Here is a 25,306-nt window from a genome sequence, read left to right as displayed (position 1 = left end):
TAATTTCACGGCCGTCAAAATTTCAGGAAAGGAAAATTTTCAGAGAAATAGCTTGAGAAGAGAAACACTTGACTCTCTCTCTCCCTCTCTCGAAACAAAGATATAAGCCGGGTGTTTCCAAGGGTGTTAAGAAAATCTCGCGTTAATTAACCGAATTTAATTTGAACTTTAATAGAGTTGGACAATAATTCTCGAGTAACGGCGCAACGCTCTTCGAAGGGTGATTATCACGGTCATTTGGACGATCCATTTAAATGCGCAAGACCTTCGTGAAATTCTCTCTACTCCATAGTTTATCATGGGACAGGACTGTGTGCGCACACATCCTCTGCCGTTTAAATTAAATCCACGCTTTACGGCCGGCACGCGGAGAGTGGCGTTTCGTGATTTGACACGGGACGAGGTTTACACTCCCAGCTGCGGCGCGCGTGTTTAAAGTTACTTGGCGAGGGATTTACGACGGGCATGGGACGATTGTTGTTACTGTCGCAACGAGAGAGAGAGAACATCGCGAGGACGAGAGGATTTAAATAGTCATGAATGGAGAAAATTTCGAAAATGTGCACGTCTCCGGAAAAAAGCTTTTGCAACGCACGGCTCTTTTGACGGACCGCGTTGAGTTTGAAGAAAAACTTTGACACGACGACATTGTGTGTAGAATAAACTTTGGAGAAACGCGGCAAGACAGGTATCATACCGTCGTGAGAATGACCAGTGATAGATTATGTTTCATCGATTTTTTGTTTATCACTTTTTAGTATAATAATAAGAGGAGAATGTATTCTTGAAAATTTAAAATATTTTAAATAATTTAGAAGATGCTATTATAATTATAATTAAAATATGCCAACTTTTTTTTGTCTCGAAATTTCTCGCCTATATTCTTAAACAAATGCGATATCACATTTTCCCCCTTGGAAAATTTGACCTGGTATTAATCGAGAGAAGACGTGTCCCATAGCGTATCGAATTCCTTAGCTGGTAACGAGCCAACGTGCACGCACATGCACAAGCACAGGCGAATGTAGGGCGCGCTTAAATCGACACTCACCCTTTAGAGGCCCTTCAGAGCGCCGCTTTCCCAGTTTGAGGACGGATGAGGCTTATATATGTGTGTAACTATGGAGTATTACGAGAGCGGCGAATAAGCGCGCCGTGTCGACGAATACGGATCAGCCTTAATACCCGAATGATCCTTCGGTACTCGATATGGAATCGTAGCTACGATTCGCGCCGCGCCGTTTGTTCATTTTTCATCACATTTGGCGAATAGAGCGTGTCATCGTCGCGGGACACGCGGTGAGGTCGTTAAAACAATCGGAGATTCGTGGCTTATAAGAGTATTACTTGATGTGTACTCTGCAATTTCTCGTAGAATATATCGTGACGCGAATCGTTTTCTCTCTCGTGCTTCGTAAATTTTTGTTTGTAAATTTCGAAGCTTTGAAACGCTTTCAATTCCAACTCACATTGCGCATTCTTTATTAATATTCTCTTAATATATAATATTACAGTTGAAAAATTTGTTTCCTTGTTAAAAAAAAATGCCCGTTAAAATTTTTGTGTTAAATATTTAACACATTCATGTGTTAATTTAACATATTGCTGTTCTGTTAATTAAACTCAATTGTTAAATTATCAGAACAACTGAAAAAAAATGTAAAAATAACACACTGTGCATCTATTTTTAATATTATACAATAAATATGTTCCGTATTATTAGTAACAAGATTTATTTGTTAAAATTTGCAGAAAAAAAATGTTAATTTTACTTTATAATTTATAATATAAGTGGGGATGATAAAATGTACCCGTGTGGAAAATTGTCTCATGAAACTGAGGCAAATGCTTGTGGCTAGCTATTCTAAACTATATTGAATATCTAGTTAGTAATATTATTATCACTTGCTAGATTTTTCGATGTATGTCATACTTTAAATGCTTAGTCAATGATTACATAGTTATTTGAAGTTAACCATGATATCATATTCAACTACAAAAATTATATAGTTATTAGATAGCTACTAGCTAAATACTAGTCAATTTTAAGTAAAAAAAAATCATGTTTCTCATAATACATATCCAATTTCTACCTATATATTATCTAGTTATTCTGAGTTATAGATGGCGTTATTTAAAACTTATCTAATTATCACCTCATACTTGTCTAGCAAAAAACTTTAATTAAAAATGAAAATCATTTTGTATACTATTTAAACTTTTTATATAAGTAACAAATTTACTGAATGTATCAATTCGAATTTGGCGCAGTGAATAACGCGCACAGATCATAATGTGAAGATTCCAGGATCGAATCTTCGAAGGTACCGAGATTTTTCAGCGATTGCAAAGATAAAGTAAAAAAATATAATATCAATATATTAATAATTAACCACAAGCATTACAATTCTATCAGATTATTAGCTAATATAACTAGACAGTTGTAGGATACTGATGATTTTTATTTTCCACACGGGTAAAATTAACCATTTTTTTAAGTTAATTTTTACATTAAAATTATGTTAATTTTACATCAAATTTATTTCAAAGTAGTTGGAGTTTGCATTTATTTTGTGTTAAAATATTAACACAGTATTCGTGTCATCATTTAACATATCCGTATTATGTTAAATTAACACAAAAATTTCTGTGGACCGTTTGGGACAAGTGATAACTGTTAAATTAACAGAAATTTTTCAACTGTGATAATTCTCTTCTTTCTAAGTTGTTTTCAGTTTGCAGATTATTAAATATTAAATCAAAATATTTTTTAAATATAAATATATATATAAAATACAATTTTTTATCTCGTTATCCCGAATTGCATGCTGAAGATCTTTGGATCGATAGCAGAAAGTTCGACATGACCTAATCGTCGTGACGTGTATAGCTCTCCACTCGAGTTTAAATACGTTTTTCAGCATCTCTCTCGTCACACTTGGGGTATGGTATATTCACGGGAGTGATGGCCGTGTCATCGGTACTCACTCGCATTCGAATGGAAGGGATTGGTTAGGCGGGGGAGAGGAGAGACACAGAGAGAGAGAGAGTCGTCGGAAAGTTTTATTTACTTTAAAAATGCGGCGCCAGAGATCCGCTGGTCGGGGCGCGCAGGGGAAATAAAGTTCCGTTGAATAGAGTGAGGAGAGTCATCCGGGGAGAGAAGGGACGAGGAAAAGAAGCAATAGAAAGGAGAAGAAAGCCGGGATGAAGGAAGGTGATTGCAAGAGCACAGAAGGGGGAGTAAGAATCCGGATAAGTTGAAAAAGTCAATTATTGTAGCAACACTCCCGGCTTAACGGGATTGCAAGAAAAAAAAATTAAAAAAAGTGACAAACGCTGACAACATGCATGCGTACTTACGCTTTGAAATCGTTTTTCCGAAAACGCGAGCGAGTTATCCCGCGAACAAAAAACCACTGGCTGGCGCAAACCAACCTTACGAATAATCCGCACGAAAATGAAGTGCCTGCCTTCTCGCCTTATCTATAATTTACTCGCGTGGCACTGGTGCACCGTTTCCCTGCACGGACTGCTTGTGTAACACGTGTTTCACTGCGGACTCTTTCCAACGCGAACAGAAATTCTTGCCAGACTCAGCTGGAGATATTACCTACGAGAGCTCGAAGAAGTATTACATTCGAATTCATGCAAATATTCTCTTCTTTCTCGCCATTGTAGGTCATTATTTTCATAAATCTTATATCTCTCTCGGACGTTTGTCACAACGTCGACGTTTCTTTCTAATTCTTGTCAATCTGCGATTTTTTTAGCAAGTGAAAAATACACCGGAAGAGAGAATAAAAGGGGATTAAAGTATCAGCGATATATTACAACGCATGTTTTGAGAAATACGTATTTTGTAACAATGTAAATCACAATATCATTTCCGTTCATAGAATCTCAAATAGTTTAAACTTTTTGGGACACAATTCCGGAAGAATTATACGTATCGAAGCGTTCGGATTATAAACTCGATAAAAAAGAGTCGCAGGTAAAGGCTCGATAGTATGGATTGCGGTAGCACGACGTCGCCCTCGTTTCGTTTTATTAAATGTAAAACACAAGTTACCACATTTTCGACTCGCGAAATATCGCGGGTATCCAATTTCTCGAGGCGCGGATTTTTCTTCTCTCCTCCTCCCCCATTTCTCTCTCGCTCTCGCTCTCTCTCTTGTGGTATCGCATCTATCGATATCCCGAACGAAAATTCTTCAGCCACTTCACGAGCTCTCGATATCCCGCAATAATACCGGAGAACCGTAATACACCAGATACAACCCTTCCTGCCTCACATTCATCCCCTCGTTCGTGGCGCGGCAGCGCTTTCGATTTTCCGCGCAATTTTCGAACCACGGGCAGACAGATGGCCCACGAATCACAGCCATTGTCGCTCAACAATACCTCCGTACCTCATCTTCTCCGTGCTCGCGGCGGGTCCTTGGTCGCGGTCTGTGCGTTATGTATATATTACCTATCCGTTATACACACACACATGCACAGACATATACATACACATCCCGCGGACATACACCGCGTATTATATCACATAACATACGCGCTTGGCGCGCATACGATCGCGTGTACAGGGTGTCTTGGAGCTAACACGCGAGCGTGAACTGAACTTGTCGGTTTCTCGATGAATTATAAAGTTGACCTTACCCTCTCGGTCATTATCGATTTATCACAAGTTTTTATTAATTGCAGCAGAACTGACTTTTTTCCTTCGCAATTAAAGCTTAAATTAAACTTCCGTTGCAAGCCCTTTCTCCCTATTCACCCTCCGCCCCGGGAAAAACGGATGAAAGGGAGATTTCGTTATCCATTTATACTCTTGCGCGACGCTTTAATTCATCAAAACTCTCGTCGACTTTCGATCGTCCCTAACTCAATAACCATCGATGTCTCGACTTTGTAACAGCCGTCATTCTTCTTAGTCACGACTCTCTATCATCTAGGTTTGAAGGCTTGCTCGTGCGCGGTAGGTATAGGGTAGGTAGATATAGATACAGGACACCGCGTACACCCGTTTACCTACTCATACGTACCTCACCCCCATCCCCCTTTTCCGGAGAGTATTACGTACGTACATACACCGGCTATGTGGCTGGGAATATAGGTGGTAGGTAATATTCGACGATGCCGAAAGCACGTTCGAGCGATCGATCTCTCGCCTCTCCCGTCCCCGCGGCGCTCCCGACCTCCTTTACCTTCTCCGCTTCCTCTTCCTTCTCGCGGGTGCCGGTTGCATTCGGGGCTCGAGACTTCGGCGTCGCCACCGAAGAGAGGAGAGAAGTACGTACCGAGCCGAGAGCTCGAGCTCGAGCGACCGAGGGTAGATGGAAGACGGGAAGTGTGGGACGCCAAAGGGGTGCGACGGTCGGGAGGTGGATACCCTACTACTACTAGGTATCTCAACTTACGATTGCCCCGGGGGCGTGCACAGAAGTGCAAAGCAATCGTCTCCCGGCCTCGACCCGTCTCGAGCTCTGCGGGCTCTCTTCTCTACACCCCCCTCCCGGAAAGAGGTAACGCGTATCGAGATACACGCGAGAGCACCGAGGGGTTGGATATCTCTCGACGGTCCGTTGTTGCTGCCTGGTTTCGGGCTCGATTTACAGCACGAGAACGCACGACTTACGGAATTTCCGTGGAAGTCTCTCCTTCCTTCTGTTTCTCTCCTCCTCGCTCTCCCTCCTTTGTGTATACGTCTGTTTACCTCCCAACCAGCCGATCCCCGACGATCTTCTTCCCTTACTAGGGGAAACGGATCAGCCGCCGTCGCGGATTTACGGCGCGCGGAATTCGGACGACGCTCGTTCGTCTTCGCGCGTTACTTCCGGTAACTCGGCAGATTCTCTCTCTCTCTCTCTCTCTCTCTCTCTCTCTTTCTCTCTCTTGCTTTTCGCGGAGTCTTGAGCGCGCCAATATTTTTCTTCGAGCAGACTAAGAGTGCGATGAACGCGAGAAAGAAAGAGACTCACGGGGGTCGAATCGAGAAGACGCGCGCGTCTGGGAAAAGGGGCGGCACTCCTATTATTTTGCGGTTCCGCGCCTCCCACTGACGTGAAATATACAGCCTATGGAAACTTAGTTTCCCGCCTGCGAATTCCCGAGCTGTCGGCATCGGAATTTCTCGTCGCGTTATTTTGCGATTTTACACTCGAATTATAAGCAGATACGCGGCGCCTACGAGCTCGCCTCATGTCTGCTGGAATTTTTGAGTCGTTCACGTCGACGTTGTTTTTCGTTTATTTTGCAGTTTCATATATGGTATATGAATTCACGTACTTTTGCCATTCCTTATGCTTACAGACTTGATTTGAAATTTTTCCACTGACACGTTAAGACGAAAATGTCAATGTTAATGCCGTACTAGGTTTTTTTTTTTTTCCCCCCCCAGCACGATTTCAAAATATAGCACATATCTTTTTCAATATGATGAATTATATATATATTCACTTGTTTAAAATTTATTGTAATATTAGGAAAAGATACAATTTTTCAATTAATATTGAGACACTTGAATTTTTAATGAATAACTATTTGTAATTTTTTTATATAATTTTATGTGCAATATGAAGATTTACATTTCTGTGGAAAGAAAAGTGTCGTCAAGAAAGTAATATATCTAGCAATAATTATTATATAAATTTTACTCTTCTATTTAAGACTATAAAACAAAGAGAATTCTCTTAGAATTATGAGAAATATCGCAACGCATAAGAAAGGTATGGAACACGTTTGCACCGAGTTTATCAACTGAAGTTAAATTGTACGTTAAAAAATATGTGCGCCATAAGGCCGCGGTTGGAAATTCTTTAATGATCCGCGATGGAGTCGGTCTTCGTGCGGTAACCGGAAACGTACGGGCTTACGGGAGAAGATGTTGGTCGCAAGAAAACGGGGGCGTTGCGTAGCGAGATTCTGTGACAAACGACGCGACTATACGTTATCTCAGAGACCGAGATACATGTCTCGGGGAGGAAGTTTCCCCTGTAGTTTCGCGCTCGAATTACAACGGGAACGGCGCTTTCTCCGCAAGTCTCGAGCGCGTTTTCTTCGCGCTCTGTTATTCGCTATTCCCCGTTTTCACGTGCCCCCTATCATTTTATGCGGTTCTCGACGATATCGCGGTCGGAATTGAAAAAGAGGAAATACGTATTATATATATAACCGACGGTAATATGTCAATCTATTTGAAGTTGTACGTGTGCGATATGAAAATTCTTGGGTTCACGTTCCGCGGAACCATTTTGGATCATCCAGTACGTCGAAGACTTGAGGAAAGAAAACGCAGGTTAAAGAAAGCTAACTTGAAATATATGATAGACTTGCATTAGAAGGAACTTTAGCAGTATTTTTCGAGAGACGGCGCATCCAGGAAGATGTATGAGCTTAATTAAGACCAGACATGCATCATAAAGTTTCGTCCGACTAGACGCGTGCAGGGTGCATGCAAAAATCTGTTCGCAATTTCGAAAAATTTTACAGACTACGATGCCATGCGTGTATCTTTGAAACGAAAATGAGAGAAATAAATCCAATTCCTTTCATGTTTGCGCAAATTAAAGGTTTCGCTCGTATGTTTCATGAGAAAAAGTTGCGTTTGAAGTAGAACGAACAAGAAAATTTCTCGCTGTATATTTATGTACATATTCCTTTATATTAAGATGTAACGAAAAAAATTTAAATTAATTCTTAATGATTTTATGCAGTTTAAGAATATACTTGAATTGCCATTTACGCGAGCAACAAAAAAACCAGGATTTTAAAATGTACAATACATTGCTAGAATTTAGCAGTTAAAAAGCCTTAATATCTTACCGTTTCGATAGTCAACAGCATTAGTAGCGAGTTAAGTCGCCTTTGGTATTAGCGCGTGAACGCGTCGTGCCACAGGATAGTCGCATCGATTTTCGTACAGAAGGTACATACACGTATGTGTGTGTGTGTATATACCTGTATGTGGAAGCGGATTATCTCCCGATGTTCCGATTCGTCGGTCAGAACAGAGTTCTCTCCCGAATTCATGGAGAAATCGATATTGAGCGATCGGTGCCGAAGCGGCGCGGCGGCGTGTCAGTCACCTTCGGATTCCTCAAAAATCGCCAGTTAGCGGTCAGTTTGCGGCGGGATCGCGCTCTATACTCGGAATACTTGGGATAGAATCCGAGAGAGAGAACATTCTCGACGTCCACAACGTCGGCAACTGTCGAATTAATCCCGCCGTGTATGTACTTGCACGCCTCTCTCTCGGAGATACGTCACTTCCGGCGTCCGTTCGGAGGGGAAGTCGCGGTCGGCCGCAGCGCGGATCCCAGCACTCGCAAATACCGTTCGCGAGTGGTGTCAGTTTTGCCGGTTTCTTCGCCAAACTATTCCGAAACTCTTGCTAACAGCTCGGAAACGACTTCCGTCGATTTGACGGAATGCGCGGATCACTCCGTCCGTTGCTCTATACTCTATACCGCCGCTGCCGCGTGTGCTGACTTCCCGATTTCTTTAGCCCGAAAATTCCTCTGGCTGGCGCAAGAATTTCGGTTGCCGGAAATTCCATCGTCTCCTCGATATCGTTCGCGTGGTGTTCAGAATAATTCTCCTCGAGCGACGCCTTACGCGTCGACGTATCGCTATACGACGTTTTATGGAATAAAAGAAATCTGGCAATCGTGGATTTATTTAATTGCGAGTATCCGGATTCGCGAAAGGCAAATATATATATATATATATATATATATATATATATATATATATATATATCGAGAATACTTGTTTCGCATACTGAGAAGCAGTAACTCGATATAACAGAATTAAACATATAAACTTTAATACGCATGATCTTTTTTGGTACGATAATAAAATTTTCCATTTGGATTAGCGCTTTCGATGATGTATATACATTTAATTTATTTAATAAAAAATGAATGCAATGCACGATGCACCGCAAAAAGCCATAATCTAGTCTCTTGGTTTTTGAGATTTTAGTGCGCCATCGGGACAAATATTCGATATATTTCGGGGCGCATACATCCTATTCCGCTAATATATAAATATATTATATGGATTTGCAGTCACTTTTTAAAATCCGTCGTGTTGTCGGACGCGATGTGTCACGAAGCTCGAAACATTGCTCCCTCGAAAATGTCGCAATGCATTTTACGTGATGTTTACTTATTAAAGTCTACGAGCAGAGAGCATATATTGAGAGTTAATATATTGAACGTTTGCACATATTTCCTGGCGACTTAATAATACACTGATGGCGATTAAATAATATGCGGGCTATATCTTATATTGTTAGCCGATAATACGATATTAAATATATACCTAATAAAATTATTAAATAATTATAATCATATATATGAAAATATATAATGAGGTGAGAAGCGATCAATGAAAATTAGGTCTATAATCGGTACATTTCACAAGTTTTGCGCGTGGGTAATCAACGCATTAATTATGCTGAATATCATAAAATATAAATATTGTAACATTAAATTTATAAAATTATAAATATTGTAACATTAAATTTATAAAATTCATAAAATGATATAAATATTTTTAATGTCATGAAATTGTTATTCTCCATAACTCTGGTACTAACGCATTATAATTATGGAAGAATTATTAATTTATAGGTCGATTTCCATAGTCGTAAATAATTTTCAATTTTTGATGGAAATTAATTACAGATTCGTATTCATATAGATTGTGATTCAACTATTTGGATTAATATTTTATAGTTTTTATTTTCTGTAAACTTTGAGAAAAATTATTTACAATATATATCTATAGGTAGTATATGATTATTTTCTAATTTATAATCGGTAAATTTTTATTTATTAAAATTAATCTATCTTCTTATACATACATTATACATATTATAGATTTTTTCTATTTAATAGCTTCCATTTAACGCAAAATTATTATCAAAAATACAAACAAATAAATGAAGACATTATTTCAATAAAAAAAGGCTGGAATAAAAATATTGCTGATGGTTTAGTAATCGTAAAGTTATAAGATTGCAAAATTATTATATTGCTTGTTAATGTCAATGTTATCGATATTAGATATATAATTAATTAAATAATATAATTAATTATATAATATTATATTGTTATAATATTAAATACAATTAATATTGTAATGTAATATTAATATTAGAATAATTGTGGTATGCGAATAATCGAAAAATTTATGAAAATGATTTGTCAAATAATGATCGATAATAAGAATTATAGATGCACATTTTAGAAAATTTGCTGCGCGCGCTTGCAGTTTTCCTTTTAAATCAATGAAATATTTGCGATATCGACTTTTCAAATGTGCACGAAATGTGGCATCCGACGTACAAATTCTCTCTGGCTTCGGAGGCGAAATGTAGAGTTTCGGTTTTTCGGCCGTAGCCTCGTTCTATAAGCTCAACCGCGAGTCATACGTTGCGAGCGATTATTGTCGAAAACAAACATCCGTAGGAGCTTAAGTATTGAATCGATGGTTCACGGCGACCAATCCATGAACTAATCGTGAATTTTGTTATTGCAGAAAAGCCACCGGCAAAACTACGAGTCGCTGGAGCATCGTCAACGCAGCACCGAGCTCTCGCTTTCATCGACACGGGTGAGTCTTTTATTTTTACACTTTATCCATCATTTTCTTTCTGCCTTTTTCTCTCCTTTATTACATCATACATTTTCTGCAATAAAATTAAAAAATTACGTACGATACTATATCATGCGTCCAACAATATTTCTTATTTGAGTGAATCTTTATCGGATATTTAACATCCGATACTTGATTCGATACGTTTAATGTATCTCTCTTTTTCCTCGACTATACATAGCTTCGTTAACTTAAAGTCGAATTTTTATCTCAATAAAAATCTTTCAAGACATAATATTTCTTTTCAAAGTTAAACATCTCGGTAATTGAGCCTGAAATTACGTTTCTGTCAAAGTAAAGTTCATTCGAAATTAAATGCAAATTTCTCTTATCTACATGCACATTTTTATAAAGGAAAAAATTTTTCAAAGCGCCGACCATTCTTTTGTTGCTTAGCTTTCGCTATCGTTTATTTCAGGGAATGTATTATTGAAACACATTATATTTACATATGGGCATTTGTTTAAAAAAAGGCTTCGCCTCGAGATTATAATAAACGCTTCCCCCCATTCTCTCGCCTTCTTATCCATATTTAAATACCATCACCGTTCGTCGGCGTTAAGAAAGTTTCGGCGCGCCGCCGCACCCATTATGCCGTTGTATCGATATCGCGCTCGTAACGGCGAGGGGTCGAGTTGGTTGACCCCGCATAAAGTGCGGGGCTTGTGGGTCGTGTGCCGGGTATCTTGAAAATCTCGTGGGTCAGGGCGTGGTGTGCCGACGACGACGGCAGCGGGGTCTGCAATCAGGCTGGTGGTGTGTCTCATTCGCGGTGGTGGTGCGTTGAACGAGGAGGGCGCCTCGCCCTCCATCCCTCGCCTCTCTCTCTTCCCCTGCGCACGCACACACCGTCGCGTATCCACGCGTTGCACGAAACACACGCTCGTAGACCTTAATACACGGACGCACCCGAGTCGACCGCCCGTTCTGATTAGCGGCAAATAATACCCGTAACAATAGCTACCGTTCTCTAACACGGCTTGTCCGTCGCTCCTATTCGTATATACACGTGTCTGTGTGCGCGCCGGGTGTTTGTGTTTGTGTGCGCGTGACTCTCGATGTTGGTGCGTGCGTGCGTAAGACCCTTTGCGCCAGTCTCGTCGAAAGGTCCGACCGGCGTCCTTTGCGCCAAAGCCCCGAAGACTCACGAGTCAGTCAATCCCCATCTGCTTTCGATTCCTCTCAGCTTCTCTCTGTCTTTATCTTTCTCTCCCTACCTCTCTGTCTTTCTCTCTTTCTCTTTCTGTGCGTGTTTCCCTTGCGCCCTACGTCCGCAGAATTTCGATGATCTCGTGGAAACAGATTTATCGCGCCTCTTGCCGAGTTTCCTCAACTCTCTTGATACTTTTTGGTCCTTACAGTATCGATCACACGAAATGCGCCACGGCTATCTCGAATCGTTACATCTCTGCCTCGCTTGCGCAAATTTTTTTTTTTTTTTTTCTATTTTCTTTTTTACTTCCGTATGAACATTGCGAGTTTTACCAAGGTACGTTGAATTTTTTATAAAGAGTCGCTTGGCGGACACGACTCGTTGCGAAAGCAGAAATATATAAGAGCAAGGATATACAAAGATTCGTTTTTTATTTAGTCTATTTCGTGAAATGAAACTTTGTCCGTACAACAATGCAATAATGATGACGGCGAAAGCGATGTCGACAAAAGCGACGACGACAGCCCTTTTGGAACTTTTCGTCGTCTGAACTGAACATTTCGTTATCTCGTTTTCGCTTTTGTTTAGCGTCACTTCTTATCGTCGTCCTGGGTGACGAAAGTTATCGTTCGATCGCGCGGCGAGGCGTCATCAAGAAATAAATGACCGAGAAGCGAGGAGGTTAAGCTGCTTTTTCGCCGCTTAACCGCGCTCCTTCGTTATCCGAGTCTTGGCAAGACTTCCGAGACATTAAAGAGAAGCAACGTTCGGAGACAGGTCGGGGGTTAAGCCCGGAGCTTATGGTTACGGTTAATAGTGGCGATTAACCCTTTGCGAAGCCAATCTTTAAGCGCGGATAAAAAATCACGCGAGATTAGCGAGGAATATTGGAAACTCTTCGAAAAAGACGATACGATGTTGGATTAAGGAAGGAGATATCGTTTTGTTAAGAAGATCGAAAAGTGGAAATTTCTTTTTACGAAATATTACGAGTATCCGTTGTATTAAATTCCTTCGTTCTATTAGGCATGCATATAATATATCGTGAGATGTAATTTATACATTGTTCAATTTTATTCAATTTAATGTTCATAATTATAATAATTTCAATTATTATCCTTGTTGGATATACATCAAACTATTTCTAATAATAATGATATAAAATATTACGCAACATAATATATCTCTCATATAATATCGTCCCAAAGATATTTCAAAATTATCTAACTCACATAATTGCAAAAGTTAATTTTATAATTTGGTTAGATATAATTTTATGAAATACGAAATAGATATAATTTCACTGATGTGTAAATACGATGAAAATTGTCCTCTAAAAATCAACAGACACGTTGTTGCTTTACGGAATAAAAATTAATGTTATACCATCTTTCTCGCGAAACTATATCGTAAAAATATTTTTCTTGATTATATCTTTCGCGAAGATAAAACTATGATAAACTTTCTTATTAGTTTCACCTCGGGCCATTCATCTTGAAAGCAAGCCGCGTTACCCCGTCGACCTAAATACATTCGATCCTTCGTTATCGCCCGAGGATCTCGAGTCCCAGTCAGCAGAAACCACCTAATCCCCCGGAAAGCCCTCGTGAAAAAGCATCGATCTCCAATTCATTCCGTCCCGTCCGTGCGCGCGATCAGGCAGCGGAGCGGAAAGCTCGCCGCAACCGGAAGTGTCGGGACCGTCTCTCGGTCGGCGAGAAAGAGAAAGAGAAACAGAGAGATAGAGGTTCCTTTTTTAGTTCTAGAATAATGACTCGAATTACGGTCATTTTCTGTGCGACCGCACAGGTGTCCGATTGTGCGCGCGAACGCATACACATACACGCGCAAACATACACACATACACACATATTCACACTCCGCATCGTGGTGGCTAGCCACCGCCGCTGCCACCACCATCGCCGGCCGTACACGTGTCACCTGCACTTCCACTGCACGTCAGTAGCCGGCATTGCGCGGATATAGTAAAACTCGCCCCACGAGGTGCACGACCGCGTTAAACGCGCAGCGGTGCATTTGAAGAGCCGGATTTAAAATTGGCTCGAGTGCTGAGAAGCGAACGGTCGAGCGCTAAACGCTCGAAAATTAAATTAAATATACATTTTAATATATACTCCCCAGGTATATATAGATACACCTGCCTAGGAGTATTCTGCGCACTCTCTGCAATTAATTGACCAGAAAATGTGCATATTGAATCATATTTGATCAATATTTAATGTAAAAAACAATAATTCTAATCATTTAGTTGTGTAGAATTATATAATTGTAAAAAAAAGTTATATATATACGAAGAATTCCCTGAAATCTGATTACTCCATTCGCGATAATGTGACGTATCGCGATTGTCTTTTAGATGACGTATGAGTCGATGCTAATAACGTTTATTTTAGGCTGTCGTTTTACGCGGTGATAAATCTACTCGAGTCAGATTATCGATTTTCGTCTGAAATTCTACACTCATTTCCTTCGGTTATGGCATTTTCCGATAGCGTGTGTCCCACGTTATATATTTCTTCCGGCTTTTCTGTCGTATCCTTGCTCCTTGACCCTTGTTATGTCGACTTTGGAGCACGGCGCTCTCCGATCGGTATTTAATTGAACTCCTCGGGTTCCCCATTACGTGAAAAGCCTGTTTTTCCAGCCGGGCGCAGTCCGGAATATCGAGGTCATCCCGTATATCACTGCCGCAAAAATCGCCATTGACATCCGATTGCAACCAGCCACTGACCGAGTTCTCTCTCGGGCGAGAAACGCGACGCTCGTTTAAGGCGACGTCATTGGGAAGGAGTAAGACGTTCAGTGCATCGACAGAACTTGTTAATATATAAAGTGTTCTAAAACTGCCGATTCTGATATAAATTCTTTTAACCAATTTTAAATCTATTTTTTTCTTAAAGGAGATTTCGTGTATATTTGATTATACATATATTTTAATAATCAAACTGGTCGTTTGAGCGCGATGCTCTTATTTATATAATTTAAGTTTCAATAATTTTCTCTGTTATTCGCTAATTATTGAAGCTAATTAAAATTCTTCTCTTTTGCAAAAGAGGAAGACTCGGTGATTTAATGTCAGAAAATAGTAGAGATTTTAATCATTTCGATTTGAGCGTTGCGTTTATACGTTGATCAACAGCGGTTTAAAGTAGAAACTGAAATTGATATTATTTAAATAGCTGCAACCTAGAAGCTTACATCGCGATAAAGACAGTTATTTTCAATCGTTTTTAACCCACAAACTTTTGTTGCAACGGGACATTTTTATCAAAGGAGAATTGCTCAAATTTAACAACAGGTCGAATTTCTTAAACTTGGGATTTCATAGGACACGAAAAGTTGCAGTGGCGTGCAACGATATTATAACAGCGCCCGATGAATAGAGCCCGAATGATGAAATAGACGGGGCTGCGGGCTAGAACATCTCTTGAAAAATTGATCGCCACGCAAAGGCGCGTTTATATAGAGGCCAAAGTAAATCGCATTTAATTATTTCTTGGTTGCGCCGCGGCGGTAAAAGCAGATCCGACTGCGCGCGTGCTCGACAGTTTGGTTGGCTGAATGCACACAGCGACGATTATATTCGCTTCGAAAAACAGAGGGAAGGATTAGCGCCTCGTCTCTCTCTCTCTCTTCTCTTTCTATCCTTCTGCGTTAAAGTTCTCTGCTTTAAAAACACACTAATTTTAATAGCTACATTATTCAAGCAATTGAAGCGTTGCGTGAGCCGGCGCGATCTATTTTTTCGTAGTCGCGACGTTTGCATTTTTCGTGCGATGCGCATTTTCACTGCGCGTTAATTTTTTACTTTTTCTCGGATCGACGTGAATGTCAGCGCGCGATTTTAATTTTCGATACATGCCTTAATCCGGAATAAAGAGCATGATAAGAACCAATCGCTGTCGTCGTCGTGTCAAGGGTGGCGATTTCTCGTTACCTATAGTTATCGATCGGCGCGAAAGCGTAACCCACAAAGATATCGGTCGGATCGTTTCCGACATTCGATCGTTGTCGTCGTCGTCGTCGACCGACATTTCTTGTTGACCGGTCCTCTCATAAGCCGATGCGAAAAAGAAGTTGAGAGAACCGCTACACCGCACTTGAGGCCGGGACGCGAATCACAATCGATCGACGCGTAAAAGCGATTATCGAAAGTTTGCTGACGTGTTTTTCCAGTGTTTGATTTCGAGGCACGTCGACTCGCCTAGGTATACACGAGGTCCGGCCGGTCGTGCAATGGCCGCCGGTAATACAACGGATACGTGTAAAAGGAAGTGGAAAAATAAAGTGGATACGCTACCTCGTTAACCTTTAAGCACTTCGTGAGCCCCTCGCGGAACGTTACATGCTCGGTTCTCGATTCTACACACCGGATTTGTTTAATCGTGACAAACTGGTTACACGTAATGCTTTGTTTTATACTGACGCGATATATCGTACATATCCTGTCGTAAATTATGAAAAAGTATTCGAAATTTTTCAGGATCAATATTCACTGATTCCCTCCTAAAGAAGAATAATATCTGTAAGAAAGGATTTTTCATAATAAATGCTGTTTTCTTGAATTTTTCAAGATTTTCCAAAATTTTAAAATATTTCATTTATTTGTCTATTTTAAAATTATATATATATAATTTTAAAATATATATATATATTGATATTATAATTATATAATACCTAATTGAAATAAGGGTGGTAAATTTAATTGCGTACGTTCCACATTTGGACAGATATTTCCCTGTATTTTAAAGCGATATTAGTTGTTCCAAAGCTCTGAAATATACTAATTTAGGTAGCAGCGAGTTATATTATCGGATATAATGACCAGCTTCTCGCTTGATATACCCGTGCGGATAGATAAATGTCCAGTGCTCGCGTGTTATATTTGTAGGTAAATATGAATTTACATCGCGCGCGTGGCGCAATGACGCTTTAATCGCGTTTGTTTTGTCGCGGCTGTTTCACCGCGAACGAGCGAATTAACGAGCGAGCTCGGTGAAAAACTAGTCGACCGGGGTCTGTCTAATTTTTTTTTTTTTTTTTCACCCCTCGATCCGGAGCACCGACCACCGACCGGTGACACGAAAAAGGTCGATCGCCGACAGCGTCAATCACAGTCAATGGACATAAAAGGGATTACCGAAACTTCACTAATGTGATTTCCTTCCGTTGCCATTCAGTTACCCCGATATGCACGTTACTTGCAGTTCTGGTCGCATGTCAATGGCAGATCCGAGACAACAAGAAGGGCAGAGAGTCGATAAGGCATTCGTTCTCCTCTGTCGACCGCGATACTTTCTATTGTCCATAAAGATTCGTTTATATGATTCTATCGTCGTATTTTGAAAGCTTGAGATGTCGAGCTTCCAATGGCTATTGCTATTAACTGGACCATCGCGATCGTTAAACGGACCGTTATTTATTTCAATGGTTTACTTTTTTCCTCCGATATACATATATACTTTATATAGAATGCTCGTTGTTATTTTTCACCCGACGTGCGATCAATCGAGTCTGTTCGCTAAATTAATACTAATAATAATGAACCTCATTTTTGTATTTATATTGGGTTATTCGAAAAACTGCGCGGCGTCCTCTCATTCAAATAAAAGCAAAAGGCAAAAATAAAAATATTGATTTTCAATATGAAGGAATATTGACAATTTTTGAATCGCGTGTATAATTAATGAAAGAATTATAAATTCACAACAGTATAATCTTATTAATTATGTTAAAGACATTTTTATATGCATGTGTCTCACAATACAGAGAATGAATGAATTGTCGAAAAGATGGGGCTGATATAGGGATTGGGACATTTTAATCACGATCGTTCGGAACCGTCCGTTAGCCTATACTCCAATTTTTGTCTCGTGTATCATAGTATCTTCGGCGACAGACCGAAAGGCCACGGATACTGATTGCAGCGGCGCCGTCAATTGCGAGGAGCGGACAAAAAAATTGCGCGATTGTTGAAACCTCGGTAATATGATTTTCGCGAGCGACGCTCTCTTTTCCGCGTGGATATCAGTCGCGCTTCAATTACGCGTCATGCGACGGTTGAATTGTATATACATACCAAAGATCATATTGCAAACGCGGATAGACGAACGATGAAGTGAGACGAAAGCGGAATAGAGGCGCGAGAATCACGCGGAATTGTTAAAAGCGCGCCTCTCGTGCATGAAATACGCATATGAATATAGAAGAATGTGTTTTGCAGCTGCAGAATTGAAAAATCAGTATGATATTCGCGATAAATGTGTGTTACGCATAACTAATATAATTTTAATATATCGTTCGTTTTAACACACGTTTCTGTAACAAAATAAAACATTTTATGTACGTAATATATAATAATGGAGTATATATGATAATAATATATATTTCTATTTTTGTAACTAAACTTTTATAATTTTATATGCAATAGGGCAGAAATAATTTCAAAATAATATCGCGAAGCCTCAATTTAGATCACAAGTTGAATGTGTGGCCGGAATATCCTAACGTTATATATATATATATCACAATTTTGAAACATTATTCGACCATAGTTAAAATACGTCAAATCGTTTGACGTCGGGAAGCTCTATTAAAAAATGCACAATCGCGTCAATGTAGTAGCCCCATCGATCGAGGCGCGCGCTGCTCTTCTAATTCTTCCTGTTATAAACCGATACGACGGACAAGGCATTCGACCAGTATTGTCCACAGAATGACGCGATCCCAGATTTTTCCTCCGGGAGAACGGATCCCCGCGGTGATACGACACGGCATGAAAGCGGATTCCGTCGACGCCGTCAATCACGGCGCACCGGATATAAAAGCGATTACCGAAACATCGCTAATGTGATTTTCCTGGCGAGCGGTTGTGAGCCGTATCGGCGACAGCGTGTATTGACTTTTGCTCGGTTCCTCCTGAATGAAAGATGGCGCCGTGCGACCGATCGATATACCGCCTAGCGGAATTGCCTTTGCAAAATCGCCATCGCGATGATGGCGCATATTGCAAAATAAAATCAGTTTCAAAAATCGGCTCAAAATTAATTCCGCAATCTGAAAATCGATCCACGGCTAAATAGGATTCAAGAATTCTGAATGAAACTAATATCTTTGCTACAAAACATGTAAATTATCATATTATTAATTTCATCGTATATCTGTAACATAATATGATTGTGCATCAAGTGTAGTAAGTATATAGTATCGTATATAATAATAGATCGTATAAAGCACTATGTAAAGCAATATCTTCAATATGCGGTATGCATGACTTTTCTTTATTTTTTTGAAAAGACAATAGATTCCATAGAGCAAACAAAACGAAAATCATAGAAGCGTCAAATAAAGATGTTAGGGATGTGGCCGTTTTTTCGTTTATTTCGCTGAATATTCCAAGACTAGTTCAAATATCGCCTCTCGATGGGGATGAAATGCAAAGGGCGGAAGAAAATACGTCCTTTGGCCACGGCGGGTCTTCGGCACCCTTATCGAAAGTTCGCAGGCAGCGTCGATCTGCATCGATGGTCTAAGCACACTCTCTCTCTCGCCAGTCTCTCTATCTTCGCTTTCTCTCTTTTCTTTCCCGAAGGGAGTTTGCCGGGTTATTTACCTGAATAAACCGCTCGATAAAAAGAGTACACACGATCTCTCGTCGGCGTCGTAGCGCGACGTGCATTAATAATTTCGCGGATACTTCGCGTATAAATCGCGCGCGTGCCTTCCCCTGCAACTTACTCCGTCATTCTGGCGGAAACGCGACATGAATTTGTTATGATGCGAGTTGACCGGCGCGACTATACCGTTCCAATTATCGCGCGTTCTTCCATGGTTATTTGTTCGCGACGCGATACGCGGGGACTATAAAATTGCTTGTTGCCGGTAACATGATTAGTTGCTGGTAATACATCGCAGTCGGATTTACGAACGAGCAAATGATTATTACGGATATCCGATATAAGGATAAATGAAAGAATGGAAAAAAAACACGAAAATGTACTCCAGATTATAAATACATGAGCGAATTTTTCATAAAAATGTTACTAGAGATCAATTATTCCTCTCGTCATGTCATGATATTATCAGTTTAATTGTATAGCATTTAATGAGATTATATAGCTTGTATGAAATGATCCATATTCAATATTTGATTGTACTATTGTGACCATTGAACTTTAAGCTTGATAACTCTAACGTATCATAAACGAGATATGTGCATTGGTCGTCTATCTGTTCAAATAAAAAAAAAAAAGAAAAAAAAACGCGGTGCAAATAATGTCACTGTACAGATTTTTCAGAGAGAAAGGATAACTAACCAGTTTCGATTTTACGTTGAAATATTCGCTATTTATGTGACGCGTATCGTTCTATTGATTATTGGTCCAATATATAGTTCAGTTATTTAAAATTCATTACAGATGTTGCCTCGTATTTCATTTGTTTAATTCGTTCATAATTATCTTTCTGCAATATTATTGCATAATTATGTTTTGGCGTGATTTTGGTTTTGTTCTCTTTTGTTAAATGTATAAGATATCTGAAATATAATTTTAATTTGTGCATTAATTCCATTTGTGCACGTCCATTGCTCTCGCATTAAACATCGCGTCGTGTCGCTCGATAAAAGTTGCATCGTTTACATCGGAGAAGTTAGTACTCTCGCTTTTGAGAAATTATATTGCTATCAATATTTAGAGAGAAATTGTATAATTACGTATAATTTCTTGTTGCATTTAAAGCATAAAACAAATAAACACGTTGTAATCTTGTTGTAAAGTCGTATAAAAAGATTTATCTATATTATAGTCGTTATAACGTTTAGCATTTATTAGTGTAATAATGTGTAAAATGGTAACATGTTTAAAATTGTAATCACTATAGTCGTAAAATATTCTACAAGATCTTTTAAAATTATCTACTTTATGCTTTTATTTTCTTTTCTGTTTACACTGAAAATAAATCATAAAATTTTCGATGAGTAACGCAGGATGTAAATTGTACATTTATTATGTACACATTATGATCACAAAAAATTTAATTTTTTGCAAATATAACTTTTAATAACATCGATCTTCTACGAGCTCATTTTCTATTTTTACATATATAGGTATAATTAATTAGAGAAATATTGGCATGCAAACGTACAAATATAGCCGCTCGAAACATTTTAATTACATCTAACTGACATGTGATGCATCACTCATTATTATCTCGGAGCATTATTCATCTAAAAGTCAAATCGCTAATTATAGCTTGTATCAATAAGGCTCGAGCGTGTCATCGCGACACGCCCGACTCTCTCTCTGACTTTCGGTAATTATCATCCGTAATAATAATCCTTCCGCCGACTCCCGGGAGACGACACTCGGTGCGGATTTCCCGCGACGCATGCACAGCGCTCATTAGGTTATTACTTTCTTCGAGTTACGTGTCACTGTCTGTCGCCTCCCTAATCGCAATTAATACGAACCGGCCTCTCTCGTTCGAGAGGTGGTCGAAGTGGCGTGTCCGGTTATTAAATTCCGCGTGCTTTCCGTGGGCGCGACAGTGTCACTGTCAGTGCGTGCTCCCCGGTAATTCCGGCCGTGCGGATAACCGTCCGGTCATGCATTAGGCGGTGGATTTTATCGTCCGCCCTGGACTCACCCGGCGCGCGATTATCATCGAGATACCTTCGCCAGGCACAGGCCAGGGCGCAAACCCCCTAGTCTGGAAACGTACTACACGCGCGTGACGGAAGCGTACATGCCGGGGTCGTTGGCGTATATACAGGTGCTCGTGCGACGACTATAATATACATATATAGTGTGTGTGTGTGTCTCGCTACTATCGTACTACTCTGTTCCCTTGATTATAGGGGATCGGAATTAAGGAACGTGTGTGAATATATGTATATGGTGCGAATATATATCGAGATGCGATAACGGTGAAATTGATTAATGTTGGAAGATAAAAACGCGTTTGCCTCTCTTTCAGTTTTAATTTTAAATAAACTTGGGGGAATATAAAATACTCTGCGACAGCCTTTTGCGTATATCTATTTAGTTTAGCGCGACGCGTTGAAAGTTTATTTGTTACAATTCAAATTGATATAAATTTCTCTTTGGTCAATTGTACTCGTCAATTTAGCTAATTTACAGCTGATAGAACATGATGCGATACGAATAAAAATTTCATCGAAACATTAGCATTCTCGCCGATGAATTGTTGCGTAATTTAACAATTGTAGAGTCGACGTTATGACATAATTATCGCGCGTATCGATATCGTTTAAATTTGGAATAAATTGCGATTCTACCTACTATACAGGGTGTCCGATAACTCGCGAACCATCTTTCGTGGACAGGTAGAGCATGTTAAACTGAATAGAAAAGTCCTGTACCATTTTGCGATTGTCTCAATAATTAATGAGAAATAAATTAAAGAAAATCAGCCAATTCGCGCGATGATAAGCGCGCGGCGAGAAGAGACAGTCCACTCGGGGGTCCAGCGTTAGCGCTACTCGTATGTAGTTTTGTCTTTTGTAAAGCGCTCCTCCCCGCTTCATCGTGTGCCTAGCAACCGTGTAACATTACACTGTTTCTTTTTGCCGCATGCTTAGTAACAACATAAAACTGGGCTGTTTTTTCTCGCTGCGCGCTTATATCGTCGCGCGAATTGGCTAATCTTCTTTAATTTATTTCTCATTAATTATTGAGAAAATCGCAAAATGGTACAGGACTTTTCTATTCAGTTTAACATGCTCTACCTGCCCACGAAAGGTGGTTCGCGAGTTATCGGACACCCTGTATATACATATCATATCACGAAATTATCATGCTCGCGCATTGTATGAATTCCGGAAGAGATTTCCATCAGTATATACACCCTTTTCACGAGCATTCTATTTTCGTTCTTCGCTCTTCCGGCGAATAGGAGGATTATGTAAACGCGAATCATTCCGTGCCTTCTTCTGGAGAGGACATTAGGCTGAAAATACGGAAGAAAAGTGTGCGCGTTGCACACCGAACAACCTAACGTTACATTCAACCCCCGGACCTACGCGGATACCTGATTATAGCGCATTTCGCCACGTTCATAAAAGTCGGCGTTTTACGATGTAAACGATTTTCCGAGATTACGCGCGCGTTGGTTTCGTGGCGCGAGAGACGAGGTAATTGACTCGAAATTGAAAGAATGTCGTTACACGACGGGGGAGAAAGGGCACACCGCTTATCGTGTCCGCTCGTGTCTATTAATCACGACTGCGAGATAACGCGTCGCGATGCGGAGGGCTATCGTGCGCGCGTAATTACGCGTTCCTAATATCTTCCGCCTTGCGTCGGTAATTAGGTTCGCTCTCGCTTTCTCTCTGTCTCTGTCTCTCTCTCTCTCTCTCGAAGTTCGCTTGATTACAAGATTATCGAACGTGATTTTTGTGTGATTCACACACACAGGCGCGGTATCATGCACGTTATTTCCATTTCCACAGCTGATAATGGAGACGGCAAACACCTTAATTGCGGTAAATTAATCTTGTGCTTGACAAACACGATCTTCATTTTGCAATTATGTAAATTTCGCCGTCTATTTTAATAATCGAGCTCACTTTTTGGTTATTCGAAACGTTTAACGTCTAGCGATTGTGCCTTTAATAAATTTATCGTTAAGGTATATTATTTATTTCAATTTTCTTATTTTTGTATTCATAGGATCGATGGAATAACTTAGAAAAAAGGGACATTTTTGGAAAATATATATTAGCGTTTTATAACAAAAAATTAATTGTGTTTTATTGTTAAATATAAAATAGACAATTGTTGGAGTATTGTATTTATTATGAGATAATCTTTTCTAAATATTGGATAGATTTCTAGGATTTTTATTATGGGTTTATAATATTCTGTGACGAGAGAAATATATCCTTGAACTCGTTCACATTTGAATGAAATAGCTTTGCTGTCGTATTCGTGCGGTTAAATGTTTTATCGAATCGATCCGAAAACGTCAAACGATAGACATCGATATTTTTCCCCTCAGATTTACTCTCGTCGTGTTTTGCTTTGAATCAGCGCGAATGTTTTGTGTAGCCTGAAGGTCCGTTTTCTCCCTGTATTCACAACCGTTCGTGTTCCGCCGATCTCTGACGTCACTTCCGGCCTTCGTTTCTTGCTCTCCCTCTTCTCTTTCAAGATCCGTCGTAGATTGTGAAGCCGCCATTTGTGTGTGCATAGGGGTTTTACGGTTTCGTTCCTTTGTTCGTTCCTGCGGTTGTTGCTGATGCCACACAGAAACTCCGCTCTCAGACAGAGACAAAGAGCGCGATGTAGGACGTGGTTGAGAAGTTAACGCGACATATTTGTAAGATCACGAAAGCTGCGGAAGAAAGCTTGAAGAAGCCCGCTAAGATCTGCACAGACAAAGTATTCTCATTTCTACACAGCGTCGCATATAATATCATATTTTAGTTGGCCATCAGATTCTTCGCGTGAGATAAAGTTTTATCTGAAACATCGTATTTAATTTATCAACAAATAGTTACAATTAATATTAAAAATGGTCGTGATTATGAATATTATTTGTCTGAAGATTGTATATACGGGATTGTGTATAAGAAACTTGCAATATTGACGTAAGAAAGAATGCATCGTATATCTGATGGGAGAATACAAAATAAAGAAGTAAGATTGAAAGGCCGAGAAAAGTTAACGCGGCATATTTGCGTAAATGTCCAGCGATTACCGCAAAAGGAAGGCTGAGACAAACTTCTCGCCAACAACGAGAGGAAAGAGGAAACGCTGCGGTTACGGAAATGGTGCCGATCATTACCGAGCTACACCTGCGTCGTGGAACTGCCGGGTATAAGATGATTTGCCGATAAGGTGGAAAGTATCGAACGTGCTCATAAATAAGTAGGTGTTCGATTCACCTCTGCTACACTTGGAAATAAATTCACAACCGTATAATTTCGCGGATAATATTTCGAGCGCGACGCAGTCTCAATTTTTAATTAATTTAACGGGCAAAATTTCCTTCCTATGCAAATTTGCATTACCTATATCTGGTTAATAAAATCTGCAGATATTTATTTATCGATTTTATTTAAAGAGAAAAAGATTTAGCATTATTCGCGTATAAAATAAAATATTTCTTTCTTCGAAGCGTACGCTAAATATTTTCTTAGTTTCTTGACATGAAAATCTGCATCATGCGAATCCGGCGTCGTGTTTTTTTCGTAATATTTTCGTTTCTCATTTTCAATGTACAAGAAATGCGTTGCATGGAAAAATCACGTTGTGTACATACAGAAATCACCGGCAGCCGTATACCATTGGCATTGTAGACGCCGTATAACTGCGATGCTTCTTTTCTCGACGCGCGCTTCGGGCGGATAATTTGTAGTAACACCGAGCGTCTTTGTTTCGCGGCTAAGCATTTCCTCGTTATTGTATTCGCTACGAGGTTGTAACAGTTACTATATACCCT

The 25,306-nt window shown here is 39.7% G+C and overlaps 1 protein-coding gene across 1 annotated transcript in view; it reads left to right on the top strand.

The window, feature by feature from the left end:
* LOC145942603 (uncharacterized) overlaps positions 1 to 25,306 on the top strand; it is a 207,515-nt gene that overhangs the window by 62,691 nt on the left and 119,518 nt on the right. The window contains exon 2 of the mRNA XM_083049491.1: positions 10,552 to 10,626. Within this exon, the coding sequence (XP_082905617.1) occupies positions 10,552 to 10,626 (75 nt within the window). The remainder of the gene's footprint in view (positions 1 to 10,551; positions 10,627 to 25,306) is intronic.

The sequence above is a fragment of the Prenolepis imparis genome, unplaced genomic scaffold (genome assembly GCF_030444845.1).
Source record: "Prenolepis imparis isolate NDT839.2.m4 unplaced genomic scaffold, iyPreImpa1.0 SCAF_1, whole genome shotgun sequence".
Lineage (NCBI taxonomy): Eukaryota > Metazoa > Arthropoda > Insecta > Hymenoptera > Formicidae > Prenolepis > Prenolepis imparis.
The sequence above is the reverse complement of the archived record's forward strand: the minus strand, read 5'-3'. Positions and strand labels throughout refer to the sequence as shown.